The sequence below is a fragment of the Xiphophorus maculatus genome, chromosome 11 (assembly GCF_002775205.1).
Source record: "Xiphophorus maculatus strain JP 163 A chromosome 11, X_maculatus-5.0-male, whole genome shotgun sequence".
Lineage (NCBI taxonomy): Eukaryota > Metazoa > Chordata > Actinopteri > Cyprinodontiformes > Poeciliidae > Xiphophorus > Xiphophorus maculatus.
In genome coordinates, this window is record NC_036453.1 from 18,606,511 (window position 1) to 18,625,078 (window position 18,568).

The window sequence follows — 18,568 nt, forward strand, 5'->3', positions numbered from 1 at the left end:
TCTATCCCTCTATACATTTGTCCTTCATTCGTCGATTTAACTATTTCTCTGTTCATCCAGCTAACCAGTTTATTGTCCATTTGCTTACCATCTATCCATTACTGAGAATTCATATATCCATCCTTGTTCACCCATCCTTCCATCTTTGCCATCAACCATTCATGCATCCAGCCATTCATCTATTTGCTCATCCTTTCATTCATCCATCCATCTACAACTCGAACTGGACTCGTCTTTGCTGTAAGGACAATTTTATTGTGTTGTAACGCTTTCTGGTCCACAAAACAAAAATATTAATGTCATCTTCTCGGTACACTGAACATAAATCCAAGCAAATCTCATAAGAGTACGTAACTGTTTCACAGAAAATTTCACAAAGGCAAAAATCAATCCTACACAATCATAACAACCATATTCATATAAAAAAATAAAAAATTAAGAGGCTAAAAATGAAATGTTACACAAAATGCGTTTGAGATGCAAAAATGTGCCCTTCTGCTCTGCAACTTTATGGTGCAAATCTTTAACCAGAATATTTGACCTTTGGTTTTATATATTACAAAAAAAAAACACACACACACACACAGTTGATGAATTAAAAACACTAAACTGGTTTAATTTCAACACAACTGCAGGCAAAGAGTAACTCATATCCTTATGTATGGACCACACCTATTAAAACATTGTGACGAATTGAATTTGAAAGGTTTTAAAGTTCCAGGCGGTTGAATGTAAGAAGCAGGTTTAGTCTAAGCGATCTGCAGTAACATCTATGAACGGTTTGACCTGGTCACACAGAATACCCCACAGTGATCTGGGATTATACAGAATATAATCCATGTCTGAATGGTTGCTTTAGAGCAGAGCCTTCCCAAGCTACACTCTGTCCAATCATCCTGGACAGCAAGTCAAGGACAGTCGATTTACACTCATTCATGTTCTTTTTTTTTGCTTCACAAACTCAACTGACAAGATTTTCCTTTACGGATTTCACTTCTTCATCTTGAGGTCGGCCTCTATGGCACTACGGCGCCCTCTGGTGCCACTGTCCTGTGATCAAAAATCCACACAGTAGCATGTCGGAAACCTCGAATCTGGATTTAAAGCGATAAAGGAAATGTTTCTGAAGGTAATTGATGTTTACTTACAAAAAGAGAAAGGAGAAAGGCCGGCGAAGACATGGAGACAGTGTCCTGTAACATGAAAACAATGCACAGGACTTACTTTAGACAAGCTTCCTAAAAAATATACTGAACCATGTTTCTGTATAAACTGCTAAAGAAACAATTGGGTTGTTTTTTTGCTCCAGATACTTCTGAAACAACATGTCAACTAGTTTGACTCGGGAACTACATTCAACAAATAGTGCTCCATATGTGTATTGATGTTCTTTGTAATCAGTTCAAATGCATGCTGTAAAAAATACACAACCTCTCAAAATAAATAAATGCAAAGTCATTAGTAATATGCATCAGATAGGTAATTCCTCCTGAAATATAATGTTTAGGAACTTCCTTTTTTTCCTTTTCTCTTTTCTTTGTACCTCTAAAAAACATCGTAGCAAAAATGTACATTTGTGCTATTTGTACAGAATACCAGGTCAAATGTCGCAGGATCTGCAGGTCTGTACTGTAAATGAACAAAACTAACAAACACACAGAGGAAGTTCTGGCGCCCTTAATATTGCTCCATAATATGAGAGGAAAAACAAATAATCTCATGCATCTGTCTTCAATGGCTGAACAGTGGAATGATGTGAATTATAGTAAAAAATCTCTTTATAATGAATGCAGACATTATAAAGTGCATGGTGTTGTATTGTAATAGCAGTGAGATAAAAAGTAGTTCCATTAAAAGTTGATGGAGCATTTAATGGTCCATTTTTGGCAACATGGAGCACCTGGGACTGTGTGAAAAATACTGATGCAATCAGATTAAGTAATCTGGTTGCTAATCACCAACACATTCAGGAACCTAATCAGCTATAAAGCTCTGATAAAGTTAATAAATATTCAAAGTTTCAAGCTTTGAATATGTTTGGGAGTTTGAAGTAAGTTTAAATTTGTTTAAGAAATTTAAAACCCTTTTTAGTTTAAATCTTTGGTGAAGACTGAAGGTTTTGTATCTTCTGTCTTTAGATCCGCGTTATGTCTCTCTCTGGTCTCATTTTCTCCACTTCCTGCCTTTTGTCTTAGTTCTAGTGAAGCACCTTGTCAGTGGAGTCCTGTCTGCGCGTGCTGTCGCGGCCCCTCAGGCTCTTGGCGCTGATGCCGGATTCAGACGTCTCCATGATGAGCTGTGTGGCCAGGAACTGTTGGATCTGCTCCAGGACGTCACGCTGCATCTCCAGAGCCATGTGGTACACGTCGTGGTCCAGCCCGTTGTACATGACCGCGTTCTGAAACATCAGCATGATGTCCCTCTGAAACTCCGCGGTGGTCCGTATTAAGCCGGTCTCGATGTTCTTTTTGATGGTGGCCAGGTCCATGGGTCTGCAAAAGAAACCACCAGAGAGACGAGTTGTTCAGTCTCAATGATGGGATTTCTTTAATCTATTAGCATTTGCAGGTGGATTTAGTGCTGACCTGTGAACAATACTGTGGTATCCTGGAGCAATTTCATCTGTTACTGGCTGAAGAAAGACATTTGCATACCTGCAACAAAATAAATGCAGCTGTTCTACGAAGGCTTCAGAGGTGTCAGAGAACATCAGTGAATAAACAACTTAATGAAGACCAAGAAACACAGCAGGAATGTTGGGGATGAAGTTGGAGAGAATCAGGGTTGGGTTGAAAAGCTGTGAACATCGCATAGATCAATTCTCAACCTACCAAGACATTTTAGTCCACCCACACAAGAAATAAAGTAGTTTTCAAAGGTTTTCCTTTACGTTAAAGTGGCGAGACGTAAACCAGCGTTACCAGAGAACCGTGAGTTCCAATTTGAGTTTGTTACAAGCTGTGGTAAATGTAGTAGAAGGTACACCAGTCAGATAAGGCTAACATGTACATTTCTAGCCAACATGCAAAACCCTGTGTGTGTAAAACTAAAACTGTACCTCACCCTGAAAACACTGATAACACTATCCAGCACTATCAAAGTCTAGCTAAACATAATGGATGTAGCATCATGTTGTGGATATTGTATTCTTCACCAGGAATAATGAAGCGGATCAGAATATGTGATAGGAAAAGTGCAGATGCTAGAGGTTACAAAACATTTAAGACTGGGGTCTTTTAGCAAGACAATGACCCAAAACATGCAGCCAGGACTAAAGTTCTTTACGGATGATCTTCATCCAACCTGACTGAGATTTAGCAACCCTAATAGATTTGAAATGTGTGACTACAGTGAAACAGAGTTCTAAAAATAAATGATTAGGGGCTCTAAGTAATATAAATGTTAGCCCAGATTATTCATACCCCTGCCAAGTTTGGGGTTTAATCTTAGAATTTGTCCAACATTTGTCGTCTGACCAAAAGTAATATTGTGTAATGTTTTGGACTGGCCCAGCCAGAATCCTGACTCAAATCAGGATTTGATGATTGAGAAGGGTATAAATAATTTTTTAGAAGCTATTTTCTGTTAATATGTAAATAAAAACAGAATCTGCTGTTTGAAAATCGATACTCTTTTACATCATTTTATTATCTTTTAAGAGACACATATTTCTTATTGGACACAAACCTCTTTGCTGAATGAACATCTTAAATGTAAATCTGCTGTGGGTATGAATAATTTTGGCCTTAACTGGGTGTCGGTCTACTATGTTAAAGTCCGATGGAAAATAATGATGCAACGAAATACAATAACTTTATTTTGATGTGAATGCTTGTGCAAGGCACTATAAGTGTCGTTTCCTGACCTATGATTGGCTGCTGCTCGCCACACCAGCATAATGGCTTTCTTCCAAATCTTGTGAGCCTGCAGAGCTTCCAGGTCCTCGCTGCACACCGAGCTGCACAGTGCAGGTAGAAAAGAAGAAGAAATACCGATGTCAGCAGGAGGTTGAAACTGCAACACCTCTCCGCCGTCACACGCTGATGACAGTCACTCCTTTGAGTGTCCCTCGACGTGTTCCACTCACAACTGTGACGATGCGGGGCTGCTGGGGATAGAGTCCGCTGTGGTGTGGAGCTGGAGGGACGAAGATGCCGTGTGGAGGCTGTACCCGTCCTCACTCTCGCTGGCCGCAGGTTCCAGCTCCATTTCGCCGTCGGGTTCTGATGAGAACTCCTCCCCCCCGTCGCCCTCCTCTTCCTCGCACAGCTCCAGTCCCGTGACCTCGCTGTCCGCTTTTGACCCCGAAACGTTCTCTCCTTCCTCTGCGCCGAGTCCGTCCTCTACCTTGGTCTCCTAGGGCAAAACCGAAGACGCATACGAAGATAAAACTGCGCTTGAATAGAAGAATGTCAGGCATCGTGTTTGCTTTACCTGGGAGTCCCAGTCTGATTCTTGTTTGTCTTCTAATACTGAGTCTGCTAAAACTGCAAAGATGAATAACAGGAAGGTTTGTTTATAAAAAATTTTAAAAAACAGGTTTTAATATGGGGCTGTGAAAGTGTTTTATCCTCACAGATTTCTTCTGTTTTTGCTTTGTTGTTCAACTAAAATGTAACAAAAGGCCTTATTCCCTTAATAAATGAAACAATCGGCCTTTTGTATTTACTCAGATTATTTTTATCCAACATTAAAATTTATTTGATGATCTGAAACATTTAACTGTGACCAAAAAAGCAAAAATTAGAAGAAATCTGAAAGGTGGAAAATACTTTTTCACACCACTGTATTTATGTCTGTGTCTACATACCTCCAAAGTTTTTTTCCAGTTTTTGTGGTGGTTGCGTTTCACCTTCACAATCTGTGCTACCATCCATTGAAATGTGTTTACTTGAGCCTTCCTCTCCCTCTGCTTCGCTCGCTCCTCTGCACTGTGAAGGTGTGGCACTGTGCTCCAAAGTCTTTGAGCCGCACGAGGAAGAGGGAGGACGGCTCTCCAGTTCCAGGGGAAACGCTGACAGATTTTTATCTTGGCTGCAGTACAGAGAAGAGAGCGACACTTCTGCGCTGCCCTCCAGGATCCGGTGAGTGGGGTGCGGTTCTTGGGGCTGTAAAGGCCCGGCGTCCCAGGCCGCAGTCAGAGCGTGGTCGTTCTCCTCGCAGAGGGACAGGGCGGCTTCCACGGCGGCAGCATCCAGTGCCTCCGCGGCCTCATCCGCCTGCAAAGCGGGAAAACTTCAGTCAAACCAGAAATCAGAGAAGTAAGCTATTTAGCTATATGTTGAGACATTTTGGCTGCGAGAGAGAGCAAGACTTTCAGCGGAAAACAGGAAGGCTGATTGGAGAACAGCAAAACTCCTTTGTTCTATTATTTTTTAGCTTTTAAGCTGTTAAAATGCTGAATTAGGAAACATTGGCTTTAGTTAAAGCTGCAGTATGTAACTTTTGTGAACAATATTTCTTTACACGTTTGTTAAAACTGTCACCATGTAGTGACAGCAAAACGTTTTTCACCTTGTGAAAAACTCTATTACCATTTGTAGAAATGCACTGCTACTGGTCAGAAACAACCAATCAGAGACAGGAGGAGGGTCTTAGTGCTGTCAATCATGCTCGTGTGGTGTATTTCTGCAGATGGCAAAAAGACCACAGGAAGGAGGCAGAGGAGCTTGATTCTTTTCACAGATTATCTGTCTCATTTTATACTGTCATGACATAGTGACAGTTTAAACAAATATGTAAAAAACATTGTTTATAAAAGTTACTTACTGCAGCTGTAAGGTGGGAACGAAATTTTCCACAGAATTAAAAATAAAATACTGTTTGAAAAAATGTTCTGCACACAAACATAAAACAGATGTACGAGCATTAATTTGATAATTTAGCTTCAATTCCTCCATTCAAATTCACATTTTGTAATATTGGACGTATATTTTGAGGGATGTAGAATGGCCTGAGAATAGGTGTATTTTTTAAATTATTTTTAATGTTTATATATTTCATTTTATTTTGTCATATAGATTTTAATTGCGTAATGAAATCTGGTAAAAAACTTAATTTCCTTTAAGGTGGATCCACCAGTACATTGTCCAGTTTGAATAAACTAACCTAACAAACAAGGGGAAATATGAATCAGGAAAAAAATATCAGTAGATCACAAAATCATCCACAAAATTCTGATTGGTGCATCTGTAATGAAAACACTCATATTATAAATGTCATTCTATCTACACCTGAGCTGTGGTTTTAATAATTTCTCCAACCTTGTCTTCAATGATGGCGATAATGTCCCCCACTGTCTTCAGGTCCAGCTCGTCTCCCATGTAGGACGCGGTCACGTCTTCCTCGCTGAGCTCTGCCACTTTACTCTGTGCAGAGTCAGCTTGGCAGTTTGGATGTGCAGATGGCGCCATCACATCGACCACTGCAGATAAAGCAAGCCATAATTTAACTCGATTTAAGCAAAACTATAATTTACTACCAAAAGAAGTTAGTAGTTAAAAGCACAGGGCCTACCTGTACTCTCTGACACGGCCGGGTCGATGGAAGCAGAATGAGGTGCGGGGACTGGACCGCAGGAGGCGGAGTCTGCACCGACCATGAAACCTAACGGAGAGGAAAACTGGGTCGGACCCGCCTCCAGAAGACGGGACAGCATCGGCGCACCTGCCGAGCAAGTTTATAAACACACAAATGGACTGAAGCAAACGGTAAGAAGGAAATATCACATACGTGTCATCAATCGTGTAGAGTGCGTACCTGTTGCTTGAGAAAGAGGCTGACATGGTGAATGCAGCTGTGAGTCGTGTGATCCTGATACGTTACTAGGCGACCCGTCACTCTCTCCAATCTAGGAAGAATAACAGCAAAAAGAAAAGAAATCACATGGTATATATTATTAATAAGTTCCACAATCCTTCAAAACTGACTACTGCATATGAAGGAAAGTCATCCCTGATCACGATGCTGCCACCACCTTGTTTCACTGTTCTTTTAGATTAAACTGTAGCAATAGCTAAAGGATGTAACTGATTCTGATGTCATTTGATGAAAGCTCTTCTAGGACACCAACTTTATTTCAGGTTAATCAGGTTCACTAAAACTGATTACATTTTTCCCTGACCCAGTTTAGGAACAAAGGATACAAATCACATTTACTATGATAAAACTTTCTAAATGAATTATTAAACTCTTATTTTTTACATAATAAACTTTCATGTTAAGAGAGGAGTGTAGACCTTTTACATTCAGAGTGCGTTCCCTTATGCTTTAGGAAGTGATTATTTATGCTTCAGAGCATCAGATATTACAGCAAAAACAGAGACCTAAAAAGCTGTATGGTGAGGAAACTAAGCAGGAAAACATTTAAGTTTCCTGATGGATTTTTTCTAAAATCCACTCATTTGTTGGTACTGATTTTACATCCTGTTGTGGGTTTTATTTGAAGCAGGAGTTGGGAAAGCAAATACTGGCCGTAAAAACAATGAGGTGGGATTTATTGTGTTTCATAAATAGAAGTTCCTGCTATTTATAAGCCTTTGCTCATCCCTGATTGGAATAAATTGGGTCCCATCTGTTAGAGCATTTTTTTTTTGATAGATTGCAAATTAGCCAATTACAAAATGGAGTTTGTACTCAAGAGTTATGAAATAACTGAACTTGCAGTTTATTCAGTACATTTGCACTGCCTGGTGGTCATTAGCAGTAAAAGGCAATAGTTTGGCCAGCTGATGTTTTTAATTTTGTTTTGGTCTCTTCTTCACCACTGATGAATAATAGCTCTTTGATTTTGCGTTTTTATCATCACTTGGTTGTAAGAAAAACCTCCAGACTTTGTAATTTTGCTATTCAACAAAATAAATACACAAGCTGATTCGTCTGTGTAGGTGCACTGATAAAAAAACTGATTTTTAAATAATCTTTATCATCACTCTCCTAGTAATAAGTATCAAACAATATCAAGGTAAACCCCACTCTCTTACATGCAGCAGTTCAAAATATTGATGTAAACTTTGGAAGACCTTTTTCTTCAACTCGTTCAGTTTAAGTGCAAGTCCAGCTGCTTACCAGTCTGGAATTTGATGCCAAAATGCTGCCTTTCTTTAGTAACTCTGAGAGGAGCGGAGACGGTGGTGGGGTGGCTTTCTGGCTCAGGAGCTTTTTTTGAGTGGGGTCATCCAGAATTGCCCCATGGCTGATGTCATCGTTAGCGGGTCCAGGGGTTTGGGAAAATGTTACTGATGCTGCTGTTCCTGAAGACTAGAAGCGCAGAGAATAAGTCAAAAAGAAATCTGCTCACTTATGCACTGGTTTTTCAGTGTGTCATTTTCTTTTTTCCTACACTGATCATACACATATTGAAAGAATAACACAATTTGTATGCATTGAAACTTCAGAGACTTACATTTTTTGCCGGTGGACCATCCAGCGTCACGCTCTCCAGTTGGTCACCTGGTGGGACGTCCTGCCTTGGGGAGCTACTAGCTGAGGGCGAATGCATGGTGACGCTGGGTATCCGTTTAGACAGGCTCTTTGCTGCCTGTCTGGCTGAAAGAGGAAGCAGCAGTTTTCTAATCATACATGCTTTTTTTCTGTCTCAAATAGGGAAATATAACAATGACGCTCTGGCTTTTAGCTGTGCGAACAGATCAATAGTTGGTGGTAAATAGATGCATCTCAATAAATTAGTAGAAAACTGTAATTCCAGTCATTTAATGCTCGTGTACTTTATAGATTTATTACACATAGACTGGTATATTTTACGCATCTATTTCTGTTAAATTTAATGATTAATTTAAAAAAAAATCTACTTCTCAAAAAGGTCACTATTAACTAAGGACAATTAAGAAAATGGATTTTTATTATATAAATGTCAAGCTGCTGGAAAGTCTGTGCTCTGAAAAGCAGTCAGCATTGTTGGATCTCTGAGGCGTTTAGGTCAGTGGTTTTCTGGCTAATCCAGCACATTGACAGTGTGATCATTAAAGCTGGTATTTGGTACTTTTGGCAATGTGGACAGGTGTTTGTAAAATTGTCTAGCGTTCCTGGGACACACAAAATAAATTGTACTGACTTGTGAATGGCATTCATTTTTTCTTCAATAAGTTCTAAGATGAAAAGTTCCAAACGAATTAATATAATATTGAGTGAAAATAACAGCAATAAGAAGCATTTACCCTGATAAGCAGCATCTGTGTTTTTTCTTTTTAAGTCCGCTTCCTCCTCCTCCTGCTTTCTCTTCCTGGCAGACACAAAATATGAATATTTTTACACGTCGCATTTTATTAAGACGTTTATACAGATTTAGTTCGTCTTACAGCTGAATGTCTTCCCATAACTCCTCCAACCTGGAATCCAGATGTCCAGCCTGAATCAGCTCAGCCTCTCTCTTCAGCTTCCTGTTAAACCAGCAGCACATTAGCTCACTAAACCTTGACCTGCTGCTGATTTTTATGGAGTATAAAAGATAACCTGTGAGTTTCCTGCGTTTCTTTGATCAGCTTCTTCAGTTCCTCGATCCTCTCGCCCGTCAGTCGGCGTACGATCACGTCCTCCACCGTCTCCACTACTTCACCCTTCTCACCACGCTTCCGCCTACGAGTGACACAAACATTGGTGTAAGGCGCTGTGATTTGCTAACATATATCAGAAATAAAGCTCTTGTTTGCTCACTTTGGGGCCTCTGTTGTTTCCAGGAGCTCAGAGTACTTGGAGGCACAGTGCTGTGAGGATGCAAAAAAGAAAGGGGATCGGTTTTGTGACTCAACAAAACATGATGAGTCACAGCTGCAGCATGAATTTATGCAACAAGAAAGGACTCAGGATACCTTCTGAGAGAACCAGTCTGGGGGTCGGCCCGGTTCTGCAAACGGCTTGATGGCTCGACTGACAGACACCCTGCTGACACGGAGAGATACATGAGTCATTTTGGAAAATCTCTTTACATTTTAAAAGCAGAATTTATTGAGCAGCATGCATAAAAATCATTAACAAAAAAGCAGAAACACTGAATTCTGGCCAGGAGTATGGAGATGGCACTCCTCATTTGGATGAAGTTCATATAATTTGGGGGTTTCAATTATTAACATCGATTAGCAACAACCCATATTAATCAAGAATCTGATATTTAAACGGATCATACATTTGAACTGTTTTATTTTTCTAGGGTGAACTAATAATAAAGCTGAACTTTTATGATTCATAAAAACAACATTGTTGAGCACAAATTTGAGTTCTCTCTAATATACACAAAGAATGGTCAGAACTATTCTATTTTTTGTTTGTTTTATGAATTTGGTTGATTACTGTAAACCTGGGTGTCTGGGTTTTTAGAAAAGTGCTATACAAATAAAATACGTTAGTATTATTATTGTTATTAGATGATTATTGCGAGCCTGCTTGATTCTTTTAAATATGAAACAAAATATGATATCCAGCTGCTGTTCTCAGGCAAAACGCATTTGGAGCTCATAACTTCTGTGTTATTCTGCAATAAAAAGAACTGTTGACCTGGGCGAACGCCCAGCAGGCAAATATCAAGCATTCGTTGTAAGCTAACAAAATGTGGAAAAGTTCAAGGGGTACAAAAACCCTGCGCCCCAAGATCCTTCGGACGGAAAATTTAAAAAATTTTAGACATTTGAGTTATGCATTTTGGTAGACGGAGCTAAATGCTCCGGGGAAAAAAAGCAAAACAAAACATATATTTGTATAATATATGTATGTTTCATAATTGGAACCTGCCCCTACAAAGAAGATGTTCAAATGCATCTTTAATAGCCAATTATCAATATAAAAAAAATTATGTAGTTGAGTGGATTCAACATTTCGATCAGGCTGTAGCTATTACACATTTATAACAAGTTTGTTACACATTAAATGTGCACATCGTGCAGTAACATTTCATAAAGAGCTTAATGGTTTTGCACTGACTGGATGGAAGAGAATGCATTACCAGTTCTGATCTCCGCTCTTCATGACAGATGTGGCCAAACACAGCTTCTCCCTCACTGACCATGGCTCCGTTGGTCCAATCACAAGCAGCTTGTGCTCTACACGAGGGGAGGATGTGGATGAGCCATGACACACACACACACACATACACACACACACACACACACACACACACGCACCGATAATGTTTAATAAATAAAACCTTTATGCTCTACTGCTCGTGTCGCTCAGAAAAGGCCTAGAATCGACTCTACTGTTCATGTTATGACCGTGGCTTGTTTTCCTGCAGTTTTATGAACGAAATTCCAGCAGTAGCTGTAAATCAGACCCCCACGGAAGATCAAAATGTCGTTTGTGCACATTAATGAAAACTCAATAAACAGCAGCGTATTAGATGGAGCTGTCAACTCGTGATGACATGCATTAATCCTTGCGGCAAGCTCCCCCGCAGGGCTGCCGTGAAGGGAAGTTAGTGCTGCTTGCTCCAACAGTAACGTTGGCTGTGTTACTCACTTCCAACCCCGTTTGCCATCTTCCTGTCATCCCGACCTTCCATACATCTTGTTGGAGGAAACCCCGGCGATAAAACACGGCTAACGGCGACCGAAAACGACACAGCCCTACAGACAAACTGTGGACGTTAACATCAGTCTGTGTTGCGTTCAGGCTGATTTTCCCCCTCTCTCTCTCTCTCTCTCCTAGCTAGCTCGCTGAATCACCGTCCCATTCTTGCGGTTCTTCTGTGCTGTAACTTGGAGACTCCGACCAGCTAGCTCGAAAGCTGCGTTCAGCTGACTGAGTTAGGAGGAGCGGAAAGGGTTTAGTTTCGCCAGAACCTTTGCAGAAACTCAGCTACCGAGCTGCTTTCAGCCCCACTCTGATTTTTTAGCTCACTACTCACAAGGTTATTTGTCATTCTAGCTAGCAGTGAACTGTCCCTTCACGCCCACCTCACTTATGATGATGGTACAACCCCCAAAGGCTAAACGATTTATAGAAGTTAGCTTGATTTGGTTTCACGCAAATATGTGGTTTTTATCACAGAGCATTTAGCTCCATCTACCGAAACGTTCAACTCAAAGATCTTAAAAGTGTTTTATTTTTATCCCAGTCTCCAGTGTCAAACAAAGGTGTTCATACCCCTTGAATGTTTCCACATTTTGTTAGGTTATCACCAGTGACCGGTTTAGATATTTGTCTTATGGGCAGTTGCCCAGGGCAGCATTGGAATGGGATATGCACAGAAAGACCAGATGAAAATAGAAATTGTTCCAAATATAAATCTCATGTGACTTCCCCCAATTACTTTTCCTCCAAATACAAATGTGTAGGCTATAGTTACACAAGAAATTCGCTGCACACCCCTCACGTTCCTCTGCTGACATTCTGCGTCACAGTATGGTATGGCAGCTCCACCGTGCCAGACAAGACAAGGCTTTAGAGAGAAGCAAAGGCAGCACAGAAGAACATTGGTTGTCACTGATGGACATTTACATTTTCAAGAACAAACATGGACCTTTGGAGGGGCGGAGGCTCAAAGTTAAAGAGGGACACATTGAACAAGATCTTAAAACACCGTACAACAACCCATATGAATCAAGAATCTGATATCTAAACGGATCATACGGTATCATTGCAAAGTAAATTTACTCTGTTTCCCACTATAGGTATAATGTTGCTGTTGATGGGTTTCTGCTGCTGATGGTGGTGGAAGGACTGTGTTGATGTGAGACTGTAGTTTTTAAACAGAGCATAGGAGAGAATGTCACTAGATATGACATATGTTATGAAATAACCAAATTTGCTGCTATTTTACTAAATAAACCCTAATAATATATGACAGTTTAACCTCCAAAACAACTTGGCTGCAGACTGCTTTAAAGATCAGCAAAGGTCAGAGGGATTAACTCAACATAAATTTTCGATGATCTAGAATTGTAAGACAGAGATATCAAGGCAAAGAAAAGTCAGATAGCTGCTGTTAGGCCCCTCCAGACATTCAGGAGCCCCTTTAAGTGTTTGAATTGTAACACAGACCAATTTTATCATTCATTTACTAAGAATAACAATCTTTTACATTTTGTTTAATGCATTCAGCAGAGATATAATAAACAAATAAATTGCACATGTAGAATTTAATTAGGAAGTTTACTTTGTAAAAGTGCAAAGAGTCATCTTGATAGTTTGACTGTTATGTTACCTTTGCTACGATATGGTAGGTGTTGTCTGTAATCTTTGAGTTTGAGATGGGCTTGGTCACAGATACACAATAAATAATAGCCAATAATCAGTGACTGATTTAAAGCTCACCCAGTTAAAATGGGCCCCCTCTCACAAACTTCATTAAATCTATATTTAAACCTTATTAGTGATGCTGATACTGCATTCTTAGTAGGAAAGAAAGGAGGGTGGGAAAGGGGGGTGAATTAGATTCTGCCCAAGGCCCCATATTTTTTAAATTTTTATTTATTTTTCTTTATTTTTACAAATTATACTTAATAATAAAGATAGGAAAGCAAAACCTACCCGTGTGATGCACAGTCCCATGCGATTTAAGGACTGTTCCCATCCTGACTTTCATCTGTTTGACCTGTTGCCCTCAAGGAGGCGCTAAAGGTGCATCACAAAAAGTACAAACGCACTCAAGAACAGTTTTATGTCAAATGCCATAAAATATTCTGTGCAATATCATTAGTCATCATACTTACTTCATATGATCATAACATAAGATTATGTTGTTTATTAATTAAAATCTTACATTTTAGAGCTAAATAAATGCAGTGACATAAGAAGGAAAAATTAGAGTATACCTCAAGAGTCCATACTGTACAGTATTTTAAATGACAAAGACCATTTTGGGGGGACTATTGCAAGACTTTTACATGATTTAATGTTGTTTAAAAGACGTGTCTTTAAAACATGGAATATGTTCTGATTGCTGAGCAAAACATTTAATAGGCAAGTATGATTCATGTCCATGTCGTTTAGTACAAGGGAAACCAGCTGCAGCTAGTACAAAGTCAGATCAACAACATTGACTTTAGTGGGGAAGCTCTGGTTACAAAAACCAAAATAGTAAAACAGACCGTTATTTATTCTTGTATCTTAAATTTGCAGTAGCAGTATCACAAATAGAAATGGGGGAGTGTTCTAACTGTGTACTTGTTAAAGAAAAAAAAAGAGGTATAAATGTGTCATACACTTAGCAGCAGAGGCCACAAGCTAGAAAAGCTGGTTTTGGGTTTTATATGATGTGGAAAAATAAATCATCCAAGACAGTCAGGAAAAACTGGAAAAACTTGTATGGAGCATTTCAGTCAGAATTGCTTAGGCTAAGCCTGGTTAAATCTGGGAGATTTAAAAAAAAAAGTTTGAAAACTTCTGTAAAGGTTTATTTGGTCGTTTTTAAACAATTGAGGTAAGCTGTTAAATATAATAAATATCACTTGTAAAACCTTTTATAAACTATATAGCAATGTCATATTTGAGGTAAGGGTTATGCAGAGAGAAAAACAATATATAAAAAATTCTCAGCACCAGCATTACCACAACCCAGTCTTTAATCTACAGTCAAGGGTCAGATCCATTTAATTCTATTTTTATATCAAACGTATTATAAATGTATTCATATAATTTATTTTTCTATGACGACGTTTTAGACAGATCTAATTCAGCTTAATTTACGCCTGATGTCCTAGTTTGGCGAACTTTATCGCCATCTAGTGGCAGGAAAAAACACAATACACACAGCTTGAAAAACGGGATCAGCTGAATCAGTCGAAAATGTTTTCTGTCCAAAAATGAGCAAATAGAAAAAGAAAGACTGATTAAACTACTTCGTCAGATATACTTAGCACATAAGGATGAACCCCTCACAACTGAAATGCTTTGAAATCTATCAGGAGTCGCTTCTTTGCCAAAGTGATCGACTATATTCTTGTGTTTCTTGTGATGTCATAGACTCAAAGTCATGCAAAGCCGAATTAGGAGTTGTTTTGTTTGGTGAGCTTTTTGTAAAAATTGCATGTTATTAAGTCCCGCAATGTAAATTCATACTCCAATCCATACTTTACAACAAAATACAACACTGTATAATATTAATATATATCACGTATGACTCATGAAGTCTTTGTGCCATTAAGTGCAAATTCTTATGATGTGTAGACAATCCGTATCATCAGTGACAGAGGCAGAACAGATCTATATAATTATTAATTATCTATATAGAAAAAAAAACAGTTTTGTCAAAATTGACCATGCTTTGTTATCTGCTCTATTTTTTTATATTTTAGAGACCTATTCTTTTTTATTGTTTATTGACAATAACGTTCTTTCCACTGGCACTTAGTTTTTATGCTTTTTAAGTTCTGCTTCTCTTATGTTACTAAGAAATCTTTTAATGATTTTAAGGCTGAAGCTGTGCAGTCACAGTCACAATCACATGTGAACAGTATGAGACAAGAGGTATCCTGACCGGCATTACCGAGAAGTTAATACATATTTACAGTGACATGATGTTATTAAATAAGATTCTAGCCATATAGGCATGAATAATACCACACGACTACCTTATTTAGGATTTTGGTTCTTGGTAACAGTAGCTGTTTTCACTCATAAGGTCTCCATATTCCTCATGAAGGGAAGCCAATTACTACGGGGAAACAAATGTTAATGAGGCACTTGACATTTAACTCCATAATACTGTCACTTTGCCCCCTGCTGCTCCTTGAAATAACAGCCAGGGAAGACTGGCAGCCTTTGAGGGAATGTAGTTACAGCCAGAAACACATTCTATTGAAACCAGATATTACGTACTCTTCATAAACCCTAACCCTTCCTTTGGGAATGTAGTACAACAGGAAAATTAATGTCATGGAAATAATTCCCTGAGATTTTCCATCTCCCTTTCTTCTTATCAAATGTCAATTTTTGTCTGGCTGTTAGGTATAATATCATTATTAGTTCAAAAATATTCCTCTATATTTTTTCAACTATTGCACTGTCTCAACTCGGCTGTCATCTCAGGTGAGAGACTAATGGAGACTTAGAAGATGAAGGTCGCACCACAGGTTGCCTTTAGCGGCTGCATGGAGGCAATCCTGGAGGCAGAGCCACCGGCGCTAATTGTTTGAAGGAGGGAACCTACTGAAGCCTTCCTCCTCCTCTTCATCTTTTGCTATTACTCTCACTTCATTGTTACTGTTATTGTGTGTGGCGAACCCTGTTGAAGATAAGAGTGATTTGATTGCAGGAACCCAGCTGCTGCTCAATTTGTCTTGGTGGTAAGTACAGTTTTTTTTTTTTATTGTGAGGGAAAAAAAACATTAATTGAACGATTTAACTGTTGTCAGTATTTTTATCAAAGGATATCGACTTAAAAACAATTCAATTGATGTTGTTTTTGCTGACTTTCATGTATACTGATACATTAAATACATGGTTTTCTTATTTGTGGTGAGCAGTACGTATTAACTTTAATTCTTTAATTCTTTTATTAGATGCACTCTAATATTAAATACAATTCATTCAAACGTAGCTCCAGCATTGTATTAAAACAAAAGTGGAAGCATTGCACTAAGCTAAATCGGCTCTATATAACATAAATACATGTATTTTAAGAGTAACATGGTAATGTAAAATGTATTTGCTCCGGGTGGCCGGATGACGCCCCCAGGGAGGGCTCTGCCTCTGCTCCCCTGCCCTCCTCCTTTGAGACCCTCCCTGCACCGCTCACAGCTGAGACCCAGGGAGCAGAATTAACAAGCAAATTGAAACAGACTCTAAGATGTGCTTTTCACATGAGTTGCTGACTATATGTGATTCAGAGTTTTCTTCTTTTTCTGCCCGCAATGCACTTTTTAATTTGCTGGCAGATTGCAGAGGCAAAGTGGAAGATGTCTAACAACATGGCCAAGATTGCAGACGCAAGAAAGACAGTGGAGCAGCTGAAGCTGGAGGTCAACATAGAGAGGATGATGGTGAGTGAGCACCTAATGGGACTACAAACAAAAGTCAATACTTTAATTACGTCAGCATAAGTCATCATCGAAGTCTATCCTATGTATTCAGTGACAGGTTTTTGATATGGCTCACTACCTAAGGTGGTGGCACGAGCAACTGAGATGCAAAAAGTTGAGTTTTAAAGTTTCCTCATTTGGATGGCTGTTCAGTCGGTGGGAAAACATGCCCACACACCTTGGCTGACCAATGATGCTGAAGTTGGTAGTCACATCACAGCTGCTTATCTGGCACTAAAATGCTATTGCAGCATTTTGAATGATCCTGAACTGCATTTTATCCTCTGTGGTTAAAATCCCCCTATTCCCTATAGATTGACCAAACCTAACGTTTCCTGAAGGAATAGCTTAACACTTGCAAAATTCTTCTGTCTTTTTTTTTAAACATAAAAAAGCATTTTCATTTTGATAACCTTAAGTGTAAAACTCATCGAAAAATCAACTTGAAACGAATCATTCCATTATGTACAAAGTATTTTTTATGACACCTAACTAATACTGTGTAGTTCTTGAATGTTTTGATACGTTACATAAAAAGATAAAATTGTTGTCATATATGGTTAAGTCAGAAAACGATAAGTTTTTTCTTTCACAAATTAGGGTGGTATTATGCTTTAAAAGTTTAAACTTTCTTTTTCACAAAATCTGCAAATACCAAGCAATCAATATTGTTTACTAAAACAATTTTAAAATTCAATTTAGCTCAGTTCAGTTTTTTACAGTAAATGTCATCAAAAGACACTACAAGACAAAAGTATTCAATTTATCTACATCTTCGGAATAATCCTGTGAAAAATATCGACAGATTCAAAGTAAGACATGTTTTTAAAGGTAATTCTTGTCACACAATGCTTGATGAAATTAAATGAGTGTCAAATCAATGCAACCAAGTATATCCAAAAGTAATGTCCTATTTTAACAACGTATTTTTCACAGATATCCAAAGCAGCAGCAGAACTGATGTCCTACTGTGAATCTCACGCTAAAGAAGACCCTCTGCTGACTCCTGTCCCTTCATCGGAGAACCCTTTCAGAGAGAAGAAGATATTCTGTGTCATACTCTAATTCCTTGAAAAGTCGGCAGAATACTTTTTTTTTGTGCATTACTGTCTTTCTAATTAAATCAATCTTGGGTGACTTTCCAGATGCGAATGAATGATCCGTCTTTTCGGCATGACATAGAGGCAATAAAATTTTATTGAAAAAGAGTGCAAAGTTCATTGGAACAGCCCAACACTGTTGCCTTGTGCACACGGCTTACACATTAACCAAATCATGTATCTGTGTTTCCACTGCATGCATGTCATTTCCTCTAAATCTCTCCAAACTGCCTTGGCTGTTTTAATTCAGTGCCAGCTGTTTATCAAAAACTAAAAATGAGGGGGGGGGGGGTTTAAACTTTATTTAGATAATTACTAGAATTATCTAAATATATTTTCTTTAAACTTATTTTTTCTAATACCACAAAAACTTGAGTGGGTTTCCGGGTGGCACGCGCTGCTTTTGTTGTTAAATGAATGCCTGGGTAAACAAGCTGCTGTGAGCAGGCGCTGCCTGCCTGGATGGTGTCTCAGAGGGATGTGCTACAGCTCACTGAA

General features: G+C 38.8%; 2 protein-coding genes across 4 annotated transcripts; one reads left to right on the forward strand and one right to left on the reverse strand.

The window, feature by feature from the left end:
• Nucleotides 1-234: 234 nt before the first annotated feature.
• On the reverse strand, nucleotides 235-11,905 carry brd8 (bromodomain containing 8). 2 transcript variants are annotated; one of them, XM_023342126.1, is made up of 20 exons: nucleotides 11,467-11,905; nucleotides 10,955-11,051; nucleotides 9,828-9,900; nucleotides 9,673-9,722; nucleotides 9,472-9,594; nucleotides 9,318-9,398; nucleotides 9,177-9,241; nucleotides 8,405-8,547; nucleotides 8,068-8,259; nucleotides 6,760-6,850; nucleotides 6,517-6,666; nucleotides 6,264-6,424; nucleotides 4,811-5,219; nucleotides 4,435-4,487; nucleotides 4,088-4,356; nucleotides 3,866-3,958; nucleotides 2,586-2,654; nucleotides 2,210-2,492; nucleotides 1,149-1,193; nucleotides 235-1,050 (listed from the first exon to the last, which is right to left on the reverse strand). In XM_023342126.1, exons 1-20 carry the CDS (start codon nucleotides 11,507-11,509, stop codon nucleotides 991-993), a joined length of 2,550 nt encoding a protein of 849 aa, XP_023197894.1. In that variant the 5' UTR covers nucleotides 11,510-11,905; the 3' UTR covers nucleotides 235-990. The 2 variants fall into 2 exon arrangements, with proteins under 2 accessions (XP_023197894.1, XP_005805890.1); XM_005805833.3 differs by having other exon boundaries at nucleotides 9,828-9,897; nucleotides 11,467-11,904.
• A 4,151-nt stretch (nucleotides 11,906-16,056) lies between these two features.
• On the forward strand, nucleotides 16,057-18,500 carry LOC102232628 (guanine nucleotide-binding protein G(I)/G(S)/G(O) subunit gamma-8). 2 transcript variants are annotated; one of them, XM_023342128.1, is made up of 3 exons: nucleotides 16,057-16,235; nucleotides 16,827-16,931; nucleotides 17,907-18,500. In XM_023342128.1, the coding sequence occupies exons 2-3, from the start codon at nucleotides 16,848-16,850 to the stop codon at nucleotides 18,033-18,035; spliced, it is 213 nt and encodes a 70-aa protein (XP_023197896.1). In that variant the 5' UTR covers nucleotides 16,057-16,235; nucleotides 16,827-16,847; the 3' UTR covers nucleotides 18,036-18,500. The 2 variants fall into 2 exon arrangements, with proteins under 2 accessions (XP_023197896.1, XP_005805891.2); XM_005805834.2 differs by lacking the exon at nucleotides 16,057-16,235 and having other exon boundaries at nucleotides 16,700-16,931.
• Nucleotides 18,501-18,568: the final 68 nt, after the last annotated feature.

What these genes read in the sequence shown, in the direction of transcription:
- brd8 (XM_023342126.1), bottom strand. Translation starts at nt 11,509, where the DNA reads ATGGAAGGTCGGGATGACAGGAAGATGGCAAACGGGGTTGGAA. An exon ending in GAAACGCAGGAAACTCACAG is followed by an intron (nt 9,399 to 9,471) that starts GTTATCTTTTAT and finishes CTGGTTTAACAG; the next exon opens with GAAGCTGAAGAGAGAGGCTG. An exon ending in CCTTTCTCCTTTCTCTTTTT is followed by an intron (nt 1,051 to 1,148) that starts GTAAGTAAACAT and finishes TTTTGATCACAG; the next exon opens with GACAGTGGCACCAGAGGGCG.
- LOC102232628 (XM_005805834.2), top strand. Translation starts at nt 16,803, where the DNA reads ATGCACTTTTTAATTTGCTGGCAGATTGCAGAGGCAAAGTGGAAGATG. An exon ending in TCAACATAGAGAGGATGATG is followed by an intron (nt 16,932 to 17,906) that starts GTGAGTGAGCAC and finishes TATTTTTCACAG; the next exon opens with ATATCCAAAGCAGCAGCAGA.